Source organism: Grampus griseus, assembly GCF_964374135.1.
Source record: "Grampus griseus genome assembly, chromosome: 19".
Lineage (NCBI taxonomy): Eukaryota > Metazoa > Chordata > Mammalia > Artiodactyla > Delphinidae > Grampus > Grampus griseus.
In genome coordinates, this window is record NC_139013.1 from 876,317 (window position 1) to 892,716 (window position 16,400).

A 16,400-nucleotide genomic window follows, 5' to 3' on the forward strand; every position below is an offset into this window, starting at 1 on the left:
AAACAGGCAGGCACAAGAAATTGTCAGATACAGGAGTGGCCACAGAAACTGCATGGACCTGGACACACTGACCCATCAAGTGAAAGGGCAAGCAAGCTGCATCCATTAGCCTTACTGCAAGACTACTGACCTCAAATCCTTCCCTATGAGGGTTTGGTACAGCAGGAATTAGGGCTGTAGGGGAGAAAAGAGGGTAGTGCAAACACCCCAGCCTTAACTACCACAACTACCCAGAACACTGGGGAAGCAAGCAATGCCTACACCACATGCAGCACAGAGCACTTTCTGGGGGCGGTGAGGCAGAATACAGACCCTAGCCCAGGTCACTGGGGAGGGGGAGGGTCTTACCCACTGAGGATATAAGTGCGTAGTTCTCCAGCATCACATCAAGGTACAGGCGTATCTGAGCCTCATCAAGGAGTCTCCATTCCTCCCAGGAGAAGTACACGGCAATGTCTTCAAAGGTCACACCAACCTGTCACAAAGGGGACAGATGAAACCTTGCACATTCTCTGAGAAATCACAACACATCTCCCCACACACCTATGCCATTCCCATCCTCCACTGGAGCTCCCCACCTCAGAGGAGATACCAGGCCCTGGTGCCACTGATGCCTGCTCTCTCTTCATCATCCCGTTTTATCACTGTGTTCAGCCCTCAGCAGTAACTGGCAGTGAGGGTGCACCCAGATGCCATCTAAGCTCTGGGCTTGGCCGGTAATATCCCTTCCCTCCAGCCAAGCAATTCCCCTGGAATCTCTCAAATTGTGGGAATTGAGACACAGCCAAATGTAAGCTCATGCTTTACCTGTAAATCCTCAAAACCAGGGCCTGGGGGCCATCAGCTCACACTTCCTTTCCATGTGCACATCATTCTGTAGATGATATTTCTCTCACAATTTCAGACCCTAGAGTTGCGCTTCCACAGCACTGCCACATCCCTGCACCACACCATAGAATTCTCCCTGAACATACCCACACATTTGGCGCTTGGCATCCAGAGGGGGCTTAAGAAATTCAGACAGGATTTGGTACAACCCCAGTCCTCTGATGGATCCAATACCAGAGTAAGTCACAAATGCTGCTTAGAAGATCTCCCCAACTGCCTCTAATCTTTGCTTCAGTATTAGCCACCCAGAGCCACATGTGAATTTCATATTCCCTCAACTCTCTTCAACTTTCTTACTGCCAGTTCTGTCCTTTCAGCAGCCACAACACTCCACTCTCTCTCCACTCAACCTCTGTAAAAAAAAAAAAAAAAAACCAGTCCTAAAAACCTCCCTGCCAGGCACAGTGACCCACAAATGACGACATTTGCTGCAGACCATATCCACTAGCAAGCCTCAAACGTCCCAGACCCCCGTCAAAGCTCACCACAAAATTCTGGAGAAGCCACATAGTAGTAATACTAAAAAAGCAACAGACCCAGTCTCACTGCCTTCTTGTCTCAATTACTCCTAAGTCTCCTCAACCGTCAATTTTCCACTCATCCCATGGAAACCTCGGCCTCCCGCCAGATCAACCTCTCTCCCATACCGTTCCCACTGCCACTTCTCTACCTCACTTGGGTTTGCAATGCCCAGCAACCCAATCAGGCCCTGAGCCAGAGAACCACTCCTCAGCACACACCAATCTTTCTGACCTACTAATACCATGGCCCCTATAACCTGTACTCCCCTCCTAAATGTGATCCACAGCTCCACCCTGGTCCACACAATGGCCATCACTTTTTAAAGTTTCCATTCCTGAACACCTTCCCCAGTTTTCCAGACCTGCATGTCCAGCTGCCCACTTGTTGCCTACACTCACTCTTCTCTGAAACATCTCAGACTCTTAACAGCGCCAAAACAAACTTATAACATTCCCAAGAATAATTAACCTGCTGCTAACGTCCCCATCCAGTTGATGGGCCTTCCATCCCTTCGTCTACTAGGACCAACACCCCTAGGGTCATCCCTCACTACTTCCTTTCTCTTGGCACCAGCAACACCCACAATTTGGTTTGACCCTTCTCAAAAAATTGATCCAGAATTCAACCACTTCTCGCATATCCAAGACAGTCACTGTGGTCCATCAGCACTCACCTAGGCTATTGATATTAATCCGTCTGTGCTTCCTGTCTCCTCCCTTACCCCCCTGATTTGTTCTATTCTTTGCAGCCAGAGGAAGCCTATTTTGGTCTGGGTGAGATCGCTTCCCACCTGCGAGTCAACCCTATATCACCTGTGTAATAAACGGCCAACTTTTTTTTTTTTTTTTTGCCACACCATGCGGCTTGTGGGACCTTAGTTCCCTGACCGGGGATTGAAACCCGCCCTTAGCAGTGAGAGCGTGTTGTCGTAACCACTGGACGGCCAGGGAAGTCTCATAAACGGCCAGCTTTTCATGCAGCAACGCTGCAAGCTTAACTCTGGGCAGCAGCATCTTGTTCCTAGCAGAAACAATCGAGAATTGCCTCAGTCCCTGGTCAGTCAGACCTCCAAACCTCTGCTCGTGACGGTCCCGGTCCCTCCGCCTGTGACCCTCTGCCACGCGCCAGCACACTGTCAGAAGAAACAAGGCCCCACCCACGGCCGCCTCACCGTCCTGGACACCGGGGCCTGGGCTGCAGGCACGTGAACAGGGGCCCCGCACTGGGGGCTTTAGTGTCTGGTGGGGTGAGGGCGGTGAGTGGCCGGAGGACGAGTGTTTACCTGACGCGGGTCCCTCGGCGCTGCCGCCGCCATCGGACTCTGTGGGCGGAGCGGGACCGGAGCTGCGGGAGAGGAAACGAGACGCTGGCACGGCGGTCACTCTCCCGGGTCTGGTGCAGGGCCCCCAGGTGGCGTCGCCGAGCCTCAGACCCGCCTCTGTGCAGCGGGTACCTTCTCAGTCTCGTCACCTCTTCCCAGCACCGGTAACCGAAGCTTTCGAATTGTGAAAACGCTCAAGCACATTCAAAATGACGTCCACAACGAGGCGGCCGGAAGTCCCGCCCTGACGCTAATGCGTCCCAGGAAAACCTGGCTTCTCTTGCCTTAATTGGCTCATCTTCGCAGCCATCCATCGCACATCCGTCTGGGTAATGCATTTCCCACAGATCCACAAGCGTAGGTCCAGAATGTTACAACTCTGACATCTTGGAGAAAAGCCAAATCTACATCGCGAGGACTTACCGCTAGGAAAACCAACCAAAGTCCAGAGACGGAGGACGGGCATTGCCTCTTCTTAAAGAGAGTGCACTCAGATGTTTGAGGAATACTATCTGTAGCTGATCACCCAAGTGTTTGGAGACGTTATTTCAGGCTCTGTGAAGCTCAGCGTGTTCCCAGAGTCGAAGAGTATCTTTCGAGATGCTCTCAAATCCATTAATCCAAATGTACATACGATTGCAGAGTCATTTAGACAAATAATGGAGCCAATGGAAACTGAAGGTAATAAACAATAGTGTACTCTCCGTCTGAGTATGTTTGGTAAAGACAAAATAAACACCCCAGAAAGTGTAGCGATAAGAAAGATAGAAGGATGTTGCGCCACCTTGAGGAAGGAGTACAAAGACGGGTCTTTGACGGTGATTCCCACAGAGAACATGTCTCCTGCCTGTACAGTTAAATGCTGTGTCCACTTCGTTGAGCAACACTTTCATCTACTTAATATATCTTACTCCATATCCTTACATGTATTCAATTCCTTTCTGAATCTGACGTCAGTCTCAAAAAGAGAAAAACAAAACAAATGCTATTTTGGCATGGGACAATGGCTGCAGTGTTTTGCCGTATTCCATCGTTATTTATCATTTCGTGGTTGGTCTTGTTTCATCTACCCCATGCACCTTAGTATATTATTTCACCTGTAATCCTAGAAAGCTTGTATTTTAATGTATAAACTCTACAGAATGTGTTTTTAAAATGTAAGGGTTCTTTCATAAGTCCAATAAATTTAGCACATAAAACCATAATATTTAAAATTATAGGGACTTCCCTGGTGGTCCAGTGGTTAACTTTGCGCTCCCAATGCAGGGGGCCCGGGATCCATCCCTGGTCAGGGAACTAGATCCCACATGCATGCTGCAACTAAATGTTCGCATGCCGCAAATAAGAGTCAGCATGACGCAACTAAGAGTCAGCATAACACAACAAAGATCCCATGTGCAGCAACTAAGAACGGGTACAGCCAAATAAATAAATAAATATTTTAAAATAAATAAATAAAATTATAAATATGTTAGTGCTGAATTTTCTTGTTGTAGTATTCGTTATTTAGGGAGGATTTATTGCAATCTGGAAACAAAATATATATTTAGCCAATTATTGTGCCTTGTTAGTCTATTAACCTATATGTACCCACTCAGTGTGGGCACACTAGAGCCAAGTAGGTGGAAGGCACTGCAGCCTGTAGACTGTGATGGGCCCACTGCATCTACCAGTCAGTGGAAATTTGTTGTAACCTCCCTAGGGACCCAAGAGGATATGGAGCCCTGAGGCCTGTAGTCCATTTATCCTTCTGCCCCCACCCACTCTTTGCCACTACTGCAGAAGGAAAGGTTTGCATCAGGTAAGAGTCAGCTCTGTTTTCCAACTGCTGAAGCTTATCATATGGGTTTGTCCCCACCAGCTCTGGACCCTGGAAGAGTTGTATAATGTCTTTGTACCTCAAGATAAAAGTTAGCCTAGGTTCAATATAGCTGATTTCACAGATGTACAAAACTCATCTTGGCTTAGCACAGGATGAGTTTTGCTCATTTATAGATATGTTCCTATGTATAGGCAGTGAACTCAGCACCACAAAGTGATTCAGGGACCAAGATGCCTTCTATTGTAAACATGTGGCTTTAAGGCTTTCCTGGCACCATCCAGCTGACCAAGAGGAAACAAGAGGAAAGGGAGAAGTCACACCCACTATCACATACCTGACTTCCAATCACATTCTGTTGACAAGAACTAGTCTTTTTGGCCACCCCTGTGTGCATGGGCAGGAAAATGAGGTTGAGCTGTGTGCCCAAGAGAAGACCAAATGAGTCTGGTGAACATACATGCAGTTGGCTGCACTCCGCATACTCTTGAAAAATGACAGCCGTAATAGATTTTATGCCGTGTAAGCAGATAACGCAGGAAATGATCCACATAAGACCTTGGTCACAGTGTGTGGCTCAACAAAAGTTACTTATTAATATTTGTTATGTAACAATGATAGTCATAATGAATAATATTAATAGCTCAAATTTATTTGCAGACTCACTTGAAAAGTCACACTTCCTAGTTAATTATACCCATAAGGGACTTCCCTGGTGGTTTCAGTGGTTAAGACTCTGCACTTCCAATGCAGGGGGCCCAGATTCGATCCTTGGTCAGGGAACTAGATCCCACATGCCACAACTAAAAATTCCGCATGCCTCAACTAAAGATCCCACACAAAAAATAAATAAAATAGGGCTTCCCTGGTGGCTCAGTGGTTGAGAGTCCGCCTGCCGATGCAGGGGACACGGGTTCGTGCCCCGGTCTGGGAAGATCCCACATGCCGCGGAGAGGCTGGGCCGGAGAGCCATGGCCGCTGAGCCTGTGCGTCCGGAGCCTGTGCTCCGCAACGGGAGAGGCCACAACAGAGAGAGGCCCACATACCGCCAAAATAAATAAATAAATAAAGTACCTATGTACATCGTTATGATGGTAAACACCTCCACTTTAGAGAAGATGCCATTGCTAGGGAACTGTTGACCGAAACTGCCTGCCTTGGCCAAACATGATAGATAATAACTACTTGCAGGAGTTGTCTCACGGCAGGAGGTCCTGATAAGGAACATGGTGCTGCTGCCAAAAATCAGGAGAATTCAGGAGAGGTCAGAAGGAGGGAAGAGGGGACTTCCCTGACGGTCCAGTGGTTGAGACTCTGCACTTCCAATGCAGGGGGCTCGGGTGGGGAAGTAAGATACATGGGATCTTAAAAAAAAAAAAAAAAAGAAAGAGGGAGAGAGAGGAGAGGCCAGCCCAGAATATGTCTTGTAAAACTAACCTTTGACCACCTAGAGGGGTGGGATAGGGTGGGTGGGAGGGAGATGCAAGGGGGAGGAGATATGGGGATATACATATACTATAGCTGATTCACTTTGTTATACACCAGAAACTAACACACCATTGTAAAGCAATTATACTCCAATAAAGATGTTAAAAAAAAAAACTAAACAGAAGAATTCAGAAGGGGCCTAAAGGAGGGAGGAGATGCCAGTCCATATGTCCTGCCAATTTCACAGAAACCCTCACGCAGGAATCCATCTTGGCTGAGAGATGCACGTCCCACCAGGAAGGACCCTGAGCCAGACTAAATATGGGCACGAGCAAGATGACTGGCCACAGACAATCTGGAAAGTTAACCCCATCACCATAAAACCTGAGACTGGGAGCCACATGGCAGAGTGGTTCTCCTGGGATCCCTTACCCTGCTGCTCTCCTCCCGGGCGACCCTCCCCAATAAAGTCTTTTGCTTTGTCAGTACGTGTGTCTCCTCAGACAATTCATTTCTGGGTGTTAGACAAGACTGCACTCTCAGACCCTGAAAGGGGTCCCCCTTCTGGTGACACCATAACAGATATAGACAGATAATAAATGGAGATAGAGGAATGGTCCTTTTGGAGCCTATGCTGAAGATCCCTCAACTTCCTTTTCATCTGGGATCCTAGAATAGTGTATCCCTACAATATCCTAAAACGTCTTCATGCTTCCTACAAGGATCTTTTCTACAAAGACTTACTTGGGTTAATTCACCACAACTTACCCAGAAACATACCTTTTGACAGGTTTTTCTACCAGCATCTAAGCCTCTTTCCCTTCTTCCAGTAAGATGGTCACATCTGCATTACTGCTATGACAAACTATAGTCCTCTGGGAGGAGAGGCCATCACAAGAAGGATTAGAGGGAAAATTGAAAGATATTGTTGAAATGGGAAGATAAGCTTCAGAAATAGCAAAGTGGAGCTGCCTGTTTCCTTGGGAACATGGACCAGAAATTCGGGCATTTACCTAGGAGGTTCCCTGGCAATTCAGAGTGGCAGAAAATTAGAAACAACAGGTTCTCATATTACTGCAAGTCACATCCATGTATAAATCTCTGTGAGCAGAATCTGGCCTTTGACATTCTTTATGAAAGAAGTCTATGACCACATCAGTCCAGAGACTGCAGCTCACTTCAGATACCAATCTCAAGTAGTAGGTCCCCAAGTTACCCACAACTTCTCTCCAACCTGGCTACAAATTGGAGGTTCCCATGACCTCCTCCCATTTGGATCAAATTATTTGCTAGAGCGGCTCACAGAACACAGGGAAACATTACTTATGTTTACCACTTTACTGAAGGATAGGATAAAGGATATCAATGAACAGCCAAATGGAAGGAATGCATAGGGCAAGGTACTGAAACCAAGCAGGACCCTCTGTGCCCCCTGTTTCTTATTTGTAGGAGATAGGCTTCCTTCAGGCTCCTAGACATTCCCTGAGTTCCAAAGAACAGATTCAAACTGTTGCTAATCATGGAAGTGAGGGGATGCAGAAACAAAGGAAGAGCAGTCAAGAAACAAGAGTGCGGCAATGCAGCAAGATCCTGGTTGCTGCTCAAGGGATATACATAATCCTGCATAATGCTGCAGAACTCAGTATCTTTGAGTTCTTCTGCAGCAACTAAGGCCCTCACCCAGGTGGAAGATGGCAACTTCAGGTTGAGCAGAGATTCCCACCCTGTTACCTCACTACCAACCAGTCAGAAGAAAGTCACACACCCTGCAGCTCTCACCCCCAATTTTGCCTATAAAAACTTCTCCCCCGGGAGTTTGGGATAGACATGTACACACTGCTATATTTAAAATGGATAACCAACAAGGACCTACTGTATAGCACAGGGAATTCTGCTCAATGTTATGTGGCAGGCTGCATGGGAGGGGATTTTGGGGGAGAATGGATGCGTGTATATGTATGGCTCAGTCCCTTTGCTGTGCACCTGAATTTATCACATTGTTAATCGGCTATACTCCAATATAAAATAAAAAGTTTAAAAGAAAAAACTTCTCCTCCAAAAATATCAGGGATTTGGGGGTTTTTGAGCTCAAGCCACCCATTCTCTTTTCTTGGCCCTGCAATAAACCTTTCTCTGCTCCAAACTCCAATGTTTTGGTTTGCTTGGCCTCACTGTGTGTTGGGTACAGGAACTTGCATTCAGCAACAAGAGAAAAAGAGTAGGGAATAGAAGGAGTCAGGGGCTTATAAAGACAAAAAGCCATGAGATTGTTAAAATTTGCCTGGTGAGAATTGTGTCGGACTCTGACCCGAGTCAGGAGATACCTGTCCTGCAAGAATCATGAGTTGTTTTGGGGTAAGGGTCCGATAAATAACTTGAGTTTCTGGCAAATATTCTGGATGCCTTCATTAGGGCAATGAGTGATCAAAAGGTCAGATTCCATCCAGGCTGAGACATGCATAAGTCATAAGTCCTTAATGGCCTCCTGGCTCCATTTTAGAGAGGTCTCTTAGCAACAGAAACTCCGTTTTGATTTTCCTTTCACAAACCGTAGTCTCTATGAGGACTTCATCCAGATTTTGTTTTTACAATTCTAGGTAAGGGAAGTATTTCCCAGCCAGACATAATATCCATTTCCATTAAACACTGAGGTAAAGTTGACAAAACTTTATATCCTAGAAACTTCTCTTTGAAACTGCACAACCCAGATGGGACTTGAACCCACTGTCTTTTTTTTTTTTTTTTCCGGTACGCGGGCCTCTCACTGCTGTGGCCTCTCCCGTTGCGGAGCACAGGCTCCGGATGCACAGGCTCAGCGGCCATGGCTCATGGGCCCAGCTGCTCCGCGGCATGTGGGATCATCCCAGACCGGGGCACGAACCCGTGTCCCCTGCATCTGCAGGCAGACTCTCAACCACTGCGTCACGAGAGAAGCCCGAACCCACTGTCTTTTAATTGAAATCGCACACTTTGTTTCAGGACTTAATGAAGCTCAGGTTCTTTATGTCTCATCGCATAAAGAATTTAGTGAGAGACGAAGTGATATGTAAGAAGCGGATTTATTTAGAGAGATACATATTCCATAGACAGAATATGGTCCGTCTCAAAAGTCTTGAGAGTGGCCCCAAAATACGGGGTGGTTAGTTTTCATGGGCTTGGTAATTTCATAGGCTAATGAGTGGGAGGATTATTTGAACTATTTTGAGGAAGGGGAGGATTCCCAGGAATTGGGCCACCACCCACCTTTTGGACTTTTACGGTCAGCTTCAGAACGGTCCCGGTGCCTGTGGGTATGTCATTTAGCATGGCAATGTATTACAATGAGTGTATAATGAGGTTCAAGGTCTACTGGAAGTGGAGTCTTCCACCATCTTGGACCTAGTCAGTTCTAACAAGTTTTTATCATATTCTCAATGGTTATGTTATTCGTTTAAAATTGTGCCCTACCCCCTTCCCTACTGTTTCATCTTTTCCACTCTGACCATCTTACCCGCTCTTATGCAAAAGGCTTCGGGTCCACAGTAAAGGGTGAAGCCAAGGGACCCTGACCTTTACCTTGAATAATCTGCCTAACCACTGCCCCAAGTGACTGCTGGTCAGGGTACTTATAGTAATCTTGGCTTTCAGGGTTTTTTTAATGTCTCCAAACTGGGGTAAATAGAGCAGACTTGTTTGGGGCCATTTAATGTTGAGTCCCAGAAGGGGGTCCATTTGGCCCACTCAATATTTGGTAGTGCTGGATTAAAACTTTTGTCTCAACCCCATCAATATCTGCTAGATTCAACCCATTTCTTTTTGGCCGCGCCGCTTGGCTTGTGGGATCTTAGTTCCCTGACCAGTGTTTGAACCTGGGACCTTGGCAGTGAGAGCACGGAGTCCTAACCACTGGACTGCCAGGGAATTCCCTAGATTCATCCCATTTCTTAATAGCAACTAAAGATTTCCAAACAGGGCTTCCCTGGTGGCGCAGTGGTTGAGAATCTGCCTGCTAATGCAGGGGACACGGGTTCAAGCCCTGGTCTGGAAAGATCCCACATGCCGCGGAGCAACAAGGTCCGTGAGCCACAACTACTGAGTCTGCGCGTCTGGAGCCTGTGTGCCGCAACGAGAGGCCGCGATAGTGAGAGGCCCGCGCACCGTGATTAAGAGTGACCCCCGCTTGCCACAACTAGAGAAAGCCCTTGCACAGAAATGAAGACCCAACACAGCCCAAAATAAATAAATAATTAATTTTTTAAAAAAGTAAATCCTATTTAAAGATTTCCAAACTACTAGGACAAGTCATATTACTCGTTCCTTTACATTTCCTCTTTGTTTCGCTCATATTAGTATTTCCTTTATTCACCTCATTTCTTAAAAACTTTAAAAAAATTTTCACCTTCTTGGCAAGAGTCCCTTGATGCTGATAAAAAACATTGTTAATTAATAAGAGACTGGAGAGAGTCCTAGGGGAGAGTCAAGGGACTTTTCTCAATCTCTTATTAATTAATATAATGTATTTTTCGTTTGTTTGTTTGTTTGCTGTACACGGGCCTCTCACTGTTGTGGCCTCTCCTGTTGCGGAGCACAGGCTCCGGACGCGCAGGCTCAGCGGCCATGGCTCACGGGCCCAGCCGCTCCGCAGCATGTGGGATCCTCCCGGACTGGGGCACGAACCCGTGTCCCCTGCATCGGCAGGCGGACTCTCAACTACTGCTCCACCAGGGAAGCCCTAATATAATGTTTTTATCAGCATTTTTAATACCCACGAAGGGAAACTGAGACAGCAATCATTTCCATAAGGTTTCCCTGAACTGTTTTCGGTTTTCTCAACAAGGTCATATGGGGTGCCCATGCGAAAGGAGCTCCTTGAACTACGGCATTTACCACGACCTGGGTAATGGGCATATTCAGCCGGTGAGTATCCCCATCATCATAAAGCCAGTTCCACACTGCTTGCATACAAAGCATATCATCTGCTTCGCCTGGGATGCTCCACCTGGCATACACTGGGGGAGATGGACCTTCCCCCTTCTCAGGCTAAACAGACTTTACAGTGGCTTCTATCCTTCCACCAGGCTGGCTGTTCCCTCAGCAACAACCTCCTGTGTGTCTGGATCACATATAGACATCTGTGATTATTTCATAGTGACCTGTGAGTCCTGCTGTAACCCAAACACGCTCTTCCACTCTGCAACACTTGAAACCAAACACATAGCCCCCAAATTATTTACTCTCATAATCCATTTTAGCAAAGGTTCCTCAGGAAGCTGATGATGCTGATCCACAAAATGTAACAACTCCTTCACACTGTCAACTGGGGAAAAAAAACCAAAAAACGATTTCATACAACTTCCTCCATCTAACAGATACTAGTATGTTTTAGTTATGATCTGTATGTTTTTACACTGGATTGAATCCTTCCCTTGCAGACAGGCTACTGCCTCTTCTGTGGCTAATGTCTTTTTGGAAAAGATTATCCCTACCTGGGGAACTCCTCTCGAACTTCATAGTGATTGAGGAACAATTTTACTGGTCAGGTGTTTCAACATGTCTGTGCTGTTTGGTCAGTTTTACAATAATTTCACTGTGCTTACTGCTCTCAATCCTCTGATTTAGTCAAATGTTCTAACAACTTTATTAAAACTTAGTTGGCAAGATTTGTAGAGGCCTGCAAACATCGTGGCCAAAAGCATTGCCATTGGTCCTTCTAAATCTCAGATCCCCCACTTTGAGACTCGTAAACTCTCACCCTCTGAGATAGTCACAGGATGCACAATTCACTTGGCTCCTGCTTCTTTTGACCCACAACTGATAAGAGATACTCCAATTTAGCAAAGGCCTGATTGCTTCTATTAAAAATAACCATGTTTTGGTCGAGCAATCTTTTCACAGTGTGTCCTCAGGAGACAAATATCTTAAGCATCACATTTTGCAACCTGGAAATTTCATCTATTGGAAAAGACACCTCCAGAAGAACTCTCTTCAATCTGGCTGGGAAGGCCCCTATCAAGTACTGCTACCCAGCCCTTGTGTCACCAAACTACAAGGAACAGACTCTTGGATTCGTATGACACCTAAAGAAAGTGCTGAACCCTGACTGGGTCTGCACATCATTGGTGACCTGAGAGGAAAGATTTCCCAGAATTGAAGCAGAGGACATCTGATGACACAGCTTTCCCAAGATATCTGGACCAGGCCTGTTAGAAGTTTGCCACCAACACTTTGGTGGTAGGATAATGCTTCATAAGATCTCCAATGTTTATGATCTTGATAACATGGACTTCAGATAAAAAGTGCCTAAGACTTGAATGTGACCTTAATAGGTTTCTAATCTGTGCACTTTTCCTCGGACTTGAGACACTGCACCCAGGAAATGTCTTTCCTGACATAGAGGAACAAAAAGCCACTGAAACTAGAAAACCTGACTCATGATCAGTGATGCATTCAGAGGAAGACCCTGATCAACATGGGAGGTGGGAATTTCCTGGCAGTCCAGTGGTTAGGACTCGGCTCTTTCACACCCAAGGGCCCAGTTCTGTCTCTGGTCTGGGAACTAGGATCCCACAACCCTCCTGGTGCAGCAACGGGGGTGGGGAGGAAAGGAGGAGAATGTGAAAAATTAATAAACAGAATATTTGGACTTCTCTGGTGGCACAGTGCTTAAGAATCCACCTGCCAATACAGGGGACACGGGTTCGAGCCCTGGTTCGGGAAGATCCCACATGCCGCGGAGAAACTAAGCCCGTGCGCCACAACTACTGAGCCTGTGCTCTAAAGCCCAAGAGCCACAACTACTGAGCCCACGTGCTGCAACTACTGAAGCTCTTGAGCCTAGAGCCTGTGCTCCGCAACAAGAGAAGCCACCGCAATGCGAAACCCGCGCACCGCAACGAAGAGTAGCCCCCGCTCGCCGCAACTAGAGAAAGCCTGCACGCAGCAACGAAGACCCAACCCAGCCAAAATTTTAAAAAATAAAATAAAAACAGAAACTTCAATTAAATAGAGTTGGGAGACGAGAAGGGGGAGCTCTCATGACCTGCACTGATAGCAGAACCCAAGAGGAAGAAGAAAGACTGCTCTTCTTTCTTGTCAAGGACTCAGCCAATGAAAAGCCTCAGACTCTGTTTACTACAGCCCTCCCAACTTCCTTTTCTTTACTGTAAAATCATTCTCCTTCCCTAGCTGGGTAGAGGCTTTCAAGTGGCTCACGATGGTTGCAGATTCTCTGCAATTCTCAGCTGATCCCAAATAAACCCATCTTTGCTGGAGAAATATCTGGCAGCCTATTCGTTTCAGGTCAACACTTCACCTGAATAATCAATGAAGTACAAACCTAGCTTTAGTTCATCTGTTTACCAATGAACACATCATCCAATCAATTACCTCATCTATTTTTTAAATAAATAAATAAATATAAAATAAATAAACATATTTGGTTGCGCCAGGTCTTAGCTATGGCACGCGGGATCTTCTTTGCCGCATACAGGATCTTTCTTTTCTTTTTTAGTTGCAGCATGCCGGATCTAGTTCCCTGACCAGGGATCAAACCCATGCCCCTGCATTGGGAGCGCAGAGTCTTAATCATTGGACCACCAGGGAAGTCCCTCAATTACATCTTGCACAACTTACCTCATCTTCCTCTTTTTGCCATAAAAACCCGTCTCCTGTAATTGAGACAATAATTGGGTTTCTACCTAAACCTGTGTGCCCCAAACTGCAATTCTTTGATCTCAAATAAGCTCTTTGCCTCTTGAAGCGGACTCTTGTTTCCTAGGCTGGCATAAGAAATAATTTAGGGTTTGGGTTTTTTGTGTTTTTTTTTTGCGGAGGGGAGCTCAAAGCTATACAGAGGCTCCTAGTCGAAAACTAAGAAACTTTTAAAATCTGTAATAGAAAGAGGAGCATTGAGAGAGAACAATACTTTGAAGTCCTTCAGTAACCTCCACACTTTACTATACTGAAAGGAATTGCAGATTCAGACCCTAAAGGAATGTAAGGTGGAAACTGTCACAAGCAAGGCAGACACTTGAATCCACTAAGAAAGTGTTTCAGGAAGATTTGGAAAACACTAGCTCAACTGGGAAACAACTTGATAATTTCCAACAGCCAACACGGTCCTGTTTCCAGGCTCCTTCTTTGAGAAGGTCCATGTCCTGAAAAGGCAGATCTCTGACATAAAAGCAGTAATGAGAAACTAGGATTCCTCTCCACCTGTGTGACAAACCAGAATGAAAAAGCATCCTGGGAATTGCTCTCTGGGGCTCTCATCTTTTCGAGACCTAACAAGGGCCTCCTGGGCACAAGTGAGCACTTCCCTGGTGCTCCCTGCATGAAAACCATCAATTCTATACAGAAGAGACAGACTCATAAGACACTAGTATTAAGCATGTTAAACATTAGCTCTTTCAATCTTCACCATTCTCCAGGGTAAGCATTCCTCTATTGTCAAATTCATGTTTTTCTTTTTTAATGATGAGAAAACTGGAGGTCTGGGTTATTGAAGGCACTCATCCAAAGTTAATACTTTGTAAAGAGTCCGCGCCAAAACTGCCTAACAAAACCATCAGCAGATGCCATTCATGTGAGCACAAGCTGGGTGCAAAACATCTGATGCGCTCTGGCCCATTGCATGTCTTAACAGCTCCAGAGGATGAGCATTATCCTTGCTCCCCTTGCATACAGCTCGGGACAAGGAGACAAGGAAATGTCAGGCCCTGCCTGATGTCATACCACCACCCCAGTGCACCTGACCGAGTCTAAAATCTCTGGGAAAATCCTCTGAAGATATATTTCTTTTATTCTTTGGTGACTTACTAACTGTAGAGCGTTGAGAAGAATATACCAAAGACAGGGAAAAGTACATGTGAAGGATAAGTAGTGGGAAGGGGTGTGAGCATTCAGGAAACTGAGGTAGAGGGTGGAGAGAGAATGAAGGACACTTTGTGTCAAGATGCTGAACTGAGCAGACACAATTATTTGTGGAGATATTAACTTAGCTGACCCATAAACCCAATGTAATATATTTGTAAATTTCAAATCTTTAGAAATTAAATTTTAGTCTTCTATAAACTACAATACTGTGACAATTTTTTTCCCCATGGTAGTAGAAGATGTACGTTCTGTTTTAAAATTGAAATTATGAAATTACTGTTGTTTGTTCAAAAAGTCATCCTGGGCAGTGCCGTGTGGCTTGTGCGGAGTGCGGGTGACGTTCGGGCGGCGCACGCGGCCTTTGCTTCGCTCTGTCCCGGCGCTGGCGGGATGACGCGCTTTGCTCTGACAGTGGTCCGGCATGGAGAAACAAGACTTAACAAGGAGAAAATCCTTCAAGGACAAGGAATAGATGAGCCTCTTTCAGAAACTGGATTTAAACAAGCAGCTGCTGCTGGCATATTTCTTAATAACGTGAAGTTTACTCACATTTTCTCCAGTGACCTCATGAGGACAAAGCAGACCGTGCATGGAATTTTGGAGAAGAGCAAATTTTGCAAAGATATGACAGTAAAGTATGATTCAAGACTTCGAGAAAGTAAATACGGGGTTGCAGAAGGCTGGCCGCTGAGTGAGCTAAGGGCCGTGGCCAAAGCAGCTGGGCAGGAGTGCCCTGTGTTCACACCGCCCGGAAGAGAGACCTTGGACCAGGTGAAAATGCGTGGAAAAGACTTCTTTGAATTTCTTTGTCAGCTGATCCTGAAAGAAGCAGGTCAGGTCAGAATGAACAGTTTTCCCAAGAAGCCCCGAGCAACTGTTTGGAGAGTTCTTTGGCAGAGATATTTCCTTTAGGGAAAAACTGTGCCTCCAAGTTTAATTTGGACAGCAGCGCTCCAGGGTTAGTGGCCAGTGTCTTAGTTGTGAGTCACGGCGCCTACATGAGAAGCCTGTTGGATTATTTCCTGATTGACCTTAAGTGTTCCTTCCCGGTGACACTGAGCAGGTCCGAACTCACATCAGTCAGCCCCAATACAGGGATGAGTGTCTTTATCATAAACTTTGAGAAAGGAGAAGTGAAACCAACCACCCAGTGTGTGTGTGTGAACCTACAGGGCCACCTGACCGGGGTGACCAAAATTCACTAAATTTAAATCTGCATCGAAATCTAACAAATGTGAGCCTCTGAGGGAGTGCCTTTGACTTTATTTCCACTCTCTGCTAATGCATACTTGGAAACAGTTAAAAAGCTGTCCATTATAGCAGGTTATAAAGCTCGAATGGAATCAGAGCCACATGAAACACTAATGGAAAACCATTGAGAATTGACTTCTTTTTTGTGAGTACAGTTGGAATTTTCCAGGGTAATTTTACTGCCCTGCTCAGTGACATCTCTTGATTGTAAATGGATGAAGGAACTCAGTATTGCAAACTGGGGGATTAATAATCCTGTTACTATTTTTTTTTTTGCTTTTTTAATGTCCTGGTTTTTTTGGTATTTTTCTTTAATGT

The 16,400-nt window shown here is 45.8% G+C and overlaps 1 protein-coding gene across 1 annotated transcript; it reads left to right on the forward strand.

Moving 5' to 3' along the window:
- Window positions 1–15,082: 15,082 nt before the first annotated feature.
- LOC309837093 (fructose-2,6-bisphosphatase TIGAR-like) lies at window positions 15,083–16,076 on the forward strand. Its single transcript, XM_082677444.1, is given in 2 exon segments — window positions 15,083–15,674; window positions 15,677–16,076. Coding segments are annotated over 2 exon segments (936 nt in total). The 5' UTR covers window positions 15,083–15,098; the 3' UTR covers window positions 16,037–16,076.
- The last annotated feature ends 324 nt before the right edge of the window (window positions 16,077–16,400 follow it).